At 51.9% G+C, this 7,970-nt stretch overlaps 1 protein-coding gene across 2 annotated transcripts; it reads left to right on the top strand.

The window, feature by feature from the left end:
* Positions 1-2,831: 2,831 nt before the first annotated feature.
* Positions 2,832-7,070, top strand: Rpusd3 (RNA pseudouridine synthase D3). Of its 2 annotated transcripts, XM_051203697.1 has the most exons (9): positions 2,832-2,999; positions 3,279-3,418; positions 4,088-4,132; positions 4,219-4,318; positions 5,056-5,163; positions 5,241-5,325; positions 5,524-5,647; positions 5,994-6,133; positions 6,668-7,070. In XM_051203697.1, exons 1-9 carry the CDS (start codon positions 2,899-2,901, stop codon positions 6,857-6,859), a joined length of 1,035 nt encoding a protein of 344 aa, XP_051059654.1. In that variant the 5' UTR covers positions 2,832-2,898; the 3' UTR covers positions 6,860-7,070. The 2 variants fall into 2 exon arrangements, with proteins under 2 accessions (XP_051059654.1, XP_051059655.1); XM_051203698.1 differs by lacking the exon at positions 5,994-6,133.
* The last annotated feature ends 900 nt before the right edge of the window (positions 7,071-7,970 follow it).

Here is a 7,970-nt window from a genome sequence, read left to right as displayed (position 1 = left end):
GTCTTCTCAGAGTGAGCCCCATTTTTCTTTTTAAACACGAGTCTTTATTGGCCACAGCTACTTGAGGGAGATGAAGCTGGAGGGGTGGGTGGCACCAATACCAGGCTGGCCATGCTTCACAGGCTTGGAGGTGATGAAGAGCTCGCCCGGGTAGTAGTTGGTCAGCTCTGGTTTGATTTCCACCTGGCTGAAGGCTTTGCCACCATCTCAGGCAAGAAGATGGTGTCCCTCAGGTGAGTCTTCCCCACCTCGGGTTTCTCCATGGGTGGCACCTCCATCTTGGCCTTTCTCAGGTGTTTGAGTATGAGTACTGCTGCTGCCACAGGCCACGGTTCAGATGCTACGTCTGGGGTGCCATACAGCTGTTCAGGTCCACACTGCAGTATGTGAATTTGCGGAAGCTCCACTTCAGCCATCTTGGTAGCTGCTGGAGAAAGGAGTCCTCATTATTTAGTGTCAGGTAACTGACCTAAGCAGGAAAGACTAGGCCTGTAGGAAACCAGGCTTCAGTCTGGCTCTCAGATACAAAGCTAACATAATTTCACAATCCTCCCTGTAAAGCCTATTTGGATTTAGAAAACGCTAAGACAGAGGGCCAAGTTACTCAAGCTTGTCTGGAAAGCCACTGCTGGCGGCTGCCCCATGCCTGGAGCCAAGTGTGAGAGAAGAAGAGAAGCCAAGGACAGGTCAAGTACACTTTCTATTCTGGGCCCTCACACAGTTGTGGATGTGGCTGGAGGCTGGCTCAGTGCAGGCTGGCTCCAGGGCTCAGCCTTCTGGAGGCCTGGTTTGCCTGTTTCCCATTGCTGAAGGGCCAGCCAGTCCACACCTGCTGCAAAGCTGTAAGGGAGCCAGAGGGGGCTGATGTAAGCTGGTGTTTGTCCCAGGCCTCTTCTCCTGGGGTCGAGTTTCACAAGTTCAGAGGCTGACTGTGGCTGCCACCTGGCACTGAGCCCTTAGTCCAGGCAAAGTTTGCCTCCTCCTGTTCTTCCAGGAGCTCAGAGCCCACTGGAATGAAAGGTAGCTGTCTGTGGGAAGGGAGCAAGAGAGGGCAGCCTGCTTTGGGGCAGGGAGGGAGACCTCCAAAGAGTAAAGGAACTATATCCTCCAGAGGGCCAGACGCTGGTCCAAGTGGGGAAATGGCTTAGCTGAGTGGGCCAGGAACCAGCCTTTGGCTAGTTCTCTCTCTCCTTCTATAAATAAGTAAATAAAAATAAAAACCATCAAAAACCACTAACACACATTCTGAATTTTGGGAGGTATGTATTAGCCATCCTTTCTGGCTGAGCCATCTCACTGACTCATGTGTATTTAAGACAATCTCACATAGCTCAGGCTAGCCTCAGACTTTATGTAGTCAAGGATGACTGAACTCCTGACCCATCGGCCTCCACCTCTGCAGTGCTGGGAATATAGTCGTGCACTTTGCCCGGCCTGTCCCAAGTCCTTGCTCAGGCCACTTCTGAGATGCACAGGAGAGCTCCCAGGAGGCTGCGGGAGTACCCAGGTGAAGCCAGACAAGGTGGAACCACTTGCTTTTTTCTTTCTTTTGCCAAATTTGTCACCAGTCCTTCCTGTGTTGTGCATATCTTGGAATTGGTAGAACAGGATGGCCTTAAATTCATAAGAGATCTGCCTGCCTCTATCTCTCAAGCGCTAGGATTAATGCTGTGTGCCACCATGCCCAGATATATTTTTAAAAAATTGGTTTTAAGAAAAAAAAGATCAATGATTTTTAGGTTGTAGATATGGCACAGCGGTTAAGAGCACTGGCTGCTATTCCAGATGTCCTTAGTTCAATTCTCAGCAACCACATGCTGGCACACAAGCATATATAGTGAGATCTGATGCCCTCTTCTGGCAAAAAGGCATACATGCACACAGAGCACTCATAAACATAAAATGAGTAAATCTTGGCCAGTGGCTCATGCCTTTAATCCCAGCACTGGGGAGGCAGAGGCAGGAGGATCTCTGTGAATTCGAGACCAGCCTGGTCTTCTGAGTGAGTTCCAGGGCAGGCTCCAAAGCTACACAGAGAAACCCTGTCTCTTAAAATCAAAACAACAACAACAAATACCTTGTCTTCCTCACATCCAATGCTGACCTCTCAAATCAGGCCTTAGGGGGAGGCAGCCACGTACATGAATTAAAAAGCTTAAAATTAATTTGGCCATGATGATTTGGGTCGGCGGTCTCTCTCCTCCCATCTTTGTAATTAACTAACAACGTACCTTTTTTTTTTTTTTTTTTTTTTTTTTTTTGAGACAGGGTTTCTCTGTGTAGTCCTGGCTGTCCTGAAACTCTCTCGACCAGGCTGGCCTCTGCTGAAGGTGAGCACCACCACGCTCGGCCTATTTTTTTTTTTTTTTTTTTTTTTTTTAATGGAAGAGCCTTACGTATCCCAGGATGGTCTCCAACTCAAGTCTGTACCTCTGTATCTGTGATCTTGGTCTTCGTGTGGTGCTGGGGATCGAACCCAGGAACTCGTGCATTCTAGAAAATCTCTCTACCATCTGAACTACAGTCTTGGAACGTTTTGTGTTGCAGACCGTTTCCAAGTGGGTGTCCTGGCCGGAAGGCTGTGGGGCTTCACCTCCCTCTGCTTTATAAGGATGGGTTTCGGATTAAGGGTCCCGACAATTGAATCGACAATCTGCAAGCTCGCCTCTTTCTATTCTAAGAGACTTTATCTATCGCAAGTAAATAACCCCGCCTCGCGCCTCCATTTCTCCCAAAGCAGAGCCCGAAACCGTACTTTTACTTCCCCAGCCAAAGGAAAGTTTGGATCTTCCTTCCTTGGAGCTCCGCCTACTTGGTGCTCTGATTGACAGTCCTCCTGACCAATCTGCGCACGGAGGATGCACGTGGTGGACGCATGCGTCTGTGCTTGCTCGGGTGATGGGGGCCTTCCGTGTTTGGCGTTGGGTGTCTGGCACCTGGCGACCCGGGCTGGGGGCTGGCGCACGGTCGAGAGTTGCAGGCTTCGGCACCGAGGCCCGGTGATTATAACACAACACTTCCGTGTAGGAGGGAGACTAGGACAAGGGGGGGGGGCGCATGTCAGGCATTCAGATCAGGACATGGGTTCTAATCCCAACTGTGTTGTGTGACCCGACTCGAGATCGTTGGCGCGCTGAGCTTCTCCTGCCCCTTCTGTAGTCTTGTGGGCATATGGACCTCAACTGTCAGCTGAGCCGGGAGGTCTAAGGGTTTTGTACGAAAAGGCTGCACTGGGCAGGGAGGGCGGAGGAGGTACCGGTTTCTGTCATTTTCCTCAGGCGCCGGCCTCAACCTCGAGGTTGCAGCAAGAGCAAGGACCCAGTGGAGGACCAGCCCTTCCCTGGGCTTCTGCGGACAGAGAACCTTGGCCCAGAGGAGCTGGCTGACGTGCTGAGGGCAGCTGTGGTGGATCAGAAAGGTGAGGGGAGCCTGGGGCTCCCGAACCTCTGACCCCCTGGAGTCAGACCCCTGTAGCTGCAGGAGCCCGGCCAGCAGTTACATTTCCACTGCTAGCCTCAGCATCATGAAGACAGGCATAGGAAACCTTCCCACCACCCCGCATTCTGAGCCCCGCAGAAGCAGAACTTTCCTGTCAGAACAAACGGGTCTGTAAGCAGCATGCTGTGTGCCTTTAGGAACTAACAGCTTCTCTGAACTTAAGTTCATGTAGCAACAAGGAGGCTACACAGTACTGGGATAAATATGGCTCTTGCCTTGAGAGATCAGCATTCTGATGTAAGAAATAATGAATCCCTGCTGTTTCCGGGAGTGGTGACCACATCTGTAATCCCAGAACTTGGGAGACAGAGGCAAGGAGGATCAGACGTTCAAGATCAGACAGCTATATAACGAGTTTGAGGCCAGCCTGTTTGAGCCCGTCTCAAACAAAACAGTCATGGGCTGTAGGAGGGGCTCACATTATAGGGAGATATGTTGGAGCGAACGTGGTGCATGAAAGCCCAGAGCAGTAGGTGCAAAGGCCCTGGGGTGGAGGAAGCAGTTTGGAGTCCACTTGGGAGTTTATAACCGCTGAGGCTGCTCGCACATGGGCTGTCCTGCTTTTGCTGACATCTACTGAATGTTTCAGGGCCTCTGGTGACACTGAACAAGCCACAGGGGCTGCCTGTGACAGGTATGGGTAGGGCAAGGAGGGAGAGGCTGGTGGGGAGGAGTTGGTTGGATGGTGCTGTCAGCTTGTCCCCTTCTCTTACTTCTCAGGGAGACCTGGGGAGCTGACCTTGCTTTCAGTGCTGCCACAGCTGAGCCAGGCCCTGGGGCTCAGACACCGGGAGCTGCAGGTTGTACGAGCACCTGGAAGGTGAGGAGTGTGGCAGGCACTTATTTTACACTCACTGTGTATGAGTCCTATTCAGGTGCCTGGCATGTGATAGTAACTCGTAGGTCATTTGGCTCTGAGTTCTCTGGGGGCCAGAGAAAAGGTTTTAGATTTGTTTCTCAGGGGGTCTGGACTGTAGTCCTGGTGTTCCTTTGGGGAGGTGGGGGGGGTCTCCTTTTGTTTTTTTTTTTTCAAGACAGGGTTTCTTTGTGGCTTTGGAAGCTGTCCTGGAACTAGCTCTTGTAGACCAGTCTGGCCTTGAACTCAGATCCACCTGCCTCTGCCTCCTGAGCATTGGGATTAAAGACGAGTGCCACCACCACCCAGCTTACATACTTTTATGTGCATTGTTTTACCTGCATGTATGTCTGTGTGAGGATCTCATGTCCGCTGGAACTGGAGTTACAATTGTGAGCTGTCATGTGGGTGCTGGGAATTGAACCCAGGTCCTCTGGAAGAGCAACCAGTGCTCTTAACCGCTCATTCACCTCTCCAGTACCTTGAGAGTCTCCTTTAAAAAGACCAAAGATTTGTTTTTATTTAATGTATGTGTATTTAGCCAGAAGAGGCCAGAAGAGGGCATCAGATCTCCTGGAACTGGAATTATGGACAGTTGTGAACCACATGTGGGTGCTGAGTGCTGGTCCTCTGCAAGAGCAGCCATTTGACCCTCATTTTTGTGACCAAGAGGCATTATGTGACTTGTCCCCTTCTTCCAGGGAGGCCTCTGGACTTGTGCTCTTCTCCAGCTGCCCCCAGACCGCAAGCCGCCTGCAGAAATTCTTCATTCACTCAAGGAGAACACAGAGGCCCACAGCCACCTACTGGTGAGAGGTGCGGGGTGACTGTCAGGGCCAAGGAAGGTCCCAGCTGGCTGCTCTGAGACTTCCTTTCTCTTTCTCAGTGCCATCACTAATGGCATCCCTGAGCCTTCTGAGGGGACTATCCACGTGGCTCTGAAGCTGGAACACATGGACGGCATTGATCTTGTGAGTCAGAAGAGGAGTCCTTTCAGGTTTTGCCTTTCAGAGGAGTCTGTACTGTGTACATGGGGTGGCTAGTTCCTCTGTCCCCTAACAGGCAAGTGGCTGCTGCCTGTTCTGAGGCCCTGTCCTGTCAGCTGGCAGCAGGGGTGGATCAATGGGGCTCCTAGGTGTGTGCTAAGTCATTCTTGACTGGTACCCTAGGCAGTCCCAGTGACATCCCCATCTCGAAAGGATATCCTAGAAGGTGTCAAGAGGACCCTCAGCCATTTTCATGTGATGGCCACAGGCTGTGGCTGTGCTCTGGTCCAGCTGCAGCCACTGACAGGTAGGTCTGAACAGTACTCTGCAGGGGAGATGAAGCCTGTGAGGAAGATGTTGTTTAGCAACATCCAAAGAGCATCTGATGGACTCCAAGGGTGTGAGAGTGAGCTCAGAGGGAAGCAGAGCTTTAGGTACATATCCATAGTCTAGCACCCAGCACACATCCTTATTTGCAGGGGCTTCAGTTCTATAGGGTTGAATCCCCAGGCTGGGTAGGTTGCCAGCTGTCATTGTCCTGATCTCACGATGCTCTCTATGAAGGCAGAGGTCACCCCACAGATTCACAGGCTCTGGGAATGGGAATAGTACTTATGGTCAGGAAGAGCAACTGTCTCCCCATCATCTTTCAGTATTCCCCAGTCAGCTGCAGGTGCACATGGCTCTCCAGCTCTGCCCAGTGCTTGGGGACCACACCTATGCTTCTCGAGTGGGCACCGTTCTGGGCCAGCGCTTTCTGTGGCCAGCTGAGACCACCAAGCCCCAAAGACAGGTAGGTTTCAGGCCCACATGCCTGCTCTGTATTTGGGGGACTGGGAGGACTGTTTTGGCCTCTGGGGCCACCTGTACCCCTGTGGTACTATGTGGTTCATGCAAATGCCATACTTCCTTGGCTTCCTTCTGTCCATTAGCTCAAGGAGCGGGGTAGCTGACCTCTAACAGGCCCTGAAGTCCATCGTTTCTTCTTGGGTTAAGTCCGGCAAATGGGCATACAGTAGGAGTGGGCCTGGTTCTAGGTAGCCACTTGGAGACCAGGGCGATTGCTTTCTGGCCAGAAGGGAAGTTTTTGTGAATCGGGGCTTTGAGGGCCAGGTCTGTGTACTTCTACTCACATCCCACTGGCCAGAGGCTTAATCACATGGCTTCATTAAACACAAATGAAGCTGAAATGTAATTTAGCTCTGTGCGGAAAGAAAACCCTGCCTGCCTGTGGAGAGAATTAATGCAGTTGCAGACCAGGGAGGTCCATCAGAGCTGGGGGCTCTGTGGCTGGAACTCAGATGGGCTGCTGTCTTTCCCACCACAGGTCCTGGACGAAGCCCTCCTCAGACGCCTCCGCCTGAGTCCTTCCCAGGTGGCCCAGATGCCCCTACACCTGCACCTGCACCGCCTCCTCCTCCCAGGCACCAGACCCAGGGACCCCCCCAGTGAACTTCTGGCACCGCTGCCCTCCTACTTCTCAAGGACTCTGCAGTGCCTGCGGCTCTCCCACCACTAGACAGTGCTTGACCCCCAATTGGAACATGGAAAGAGGAAGGCTGTGACCCAGCTCAAGGACAGTGGACTTGGTGCTGAGCAGTCAAGGTCCTTGGCTCCTTAGTCCTACAAACCTAAGATAAATCCCGGCTAGGCCGATTGCTTGCTGTGTGGCGTGGACAGGTGGCCGCTCTCTGGATTTAAAATAATAAAAGTCCTACCTCACAAGTCTGCTTTTGAGATCTGCTGAGAAAGCAAATGTTCACCAGGGGCTGTGCTCTCCGCTTAGGTGAACAGTGACCAGGTCTGAAGGTGGCATCTGCCGCACTCCTGGCCAGGAGGAGGTTTGTTTGCTTTTGAGGCTGGGCTTTGACTGGAACCCAGAGATGCGCCTGCCTTTGCCTCCTGAGTACTGGGAGAACAGGCACACAGCATTGTGCAGGCATGAGCTCTTCTGACTTTGGAGGACACGGGTCATTGAATTTCAACACCCGACTCTCCACTTTATGCTGCCCCACCCAGGACACGTCCACAGGCTACAAATAGATACCACTTTTGGAGGACCAGCAACTAAAACTCTACAGGTAGGAAATACCACACTTCCCTTGTTTCTTGGGTCTTGCAATTTTTAGGTGTCTTGACCAAGCCCTCACTGAGGGAAGGAATAGACATACTCTCTGGAGAAGGGCTGAGGTTTAGAGAAAGCTCATTGCTTGTCATAATGTTCTGTGCCCATCAGAAGCTATCCTGCCAGCCTAGCTTTGGGAAAGGGCACTCCTGATGGCTGACCTTCCAGCTGCTATGGTCTTAGGCAAGCTATGTCTCCTTGTTCAGACTCAGTGTCCTCATCTGTATAGTGAAGGCTCTGTCCCCACTCACTCGTCTTCCTGCAGAGAAAGCTAATATCTACCACTGGGTGGGGACTGTGGCCTGTGCTGGAGGCCCTGCTGGTCAGCTCTTTATGAGCCTTGCCTCACATTATTCAAAAGCCAAGCCCAGATAACTTTACTTGCTTTTTTTTTAATTTGATGCTGAATCCAGGATGGGGCAGTGGAGATCAGAGCAGGGGTTTCTCTAGCCTCCTAGCCCCCATGGTTCTCAGTGTCCGGGATGTCAAAATAAGGGTCAAGGGT

The sequence above is a fragment of the Phodopus roborovskii genome, unplaced genomic scaffold (assembly GCF_943737965.1).
Source record: "Phodopus roborovskii unplaced genomic scaffold, PHOROB, whole genome shotgun sequence".
Classification (NCBI taxonomy): domain Eukaryota; kingdom Metazoa; phylum Chordata; class Mammalia; order Rodentia; family Cricetidae; genus Phodopus; species Phodopus roborovskii.
The sequence above is the reverse complement of the archived record's forward strand: the minus strand, read 5'-3'. Positions and strand labels throughout refer to the sequence as shown.

Coding starts and splice junctions, on each gene's coding strand:
- Rpusd3 (XM_051203697.1), top strand. CDS start 2,899: ATGGGGGCCTTCCGTGTTTGGCGTTGGGTGTCTGGCACCTGGCGACCC. Junction 5,164..5,240: donor AGGCCCACAGCCACCTACTG/GTGAGAGGTGCG, acceptor TCTCTTTCTCAG/TGCCATCACTAATGGCATCC. Junction 6,134..6,667: donor CCACCAAGCCCCAAAGACAG/GTAGGTTTCAGG, acceptor TTCCCACCACAG/GTCCTGGACGAAGCCCTCCT.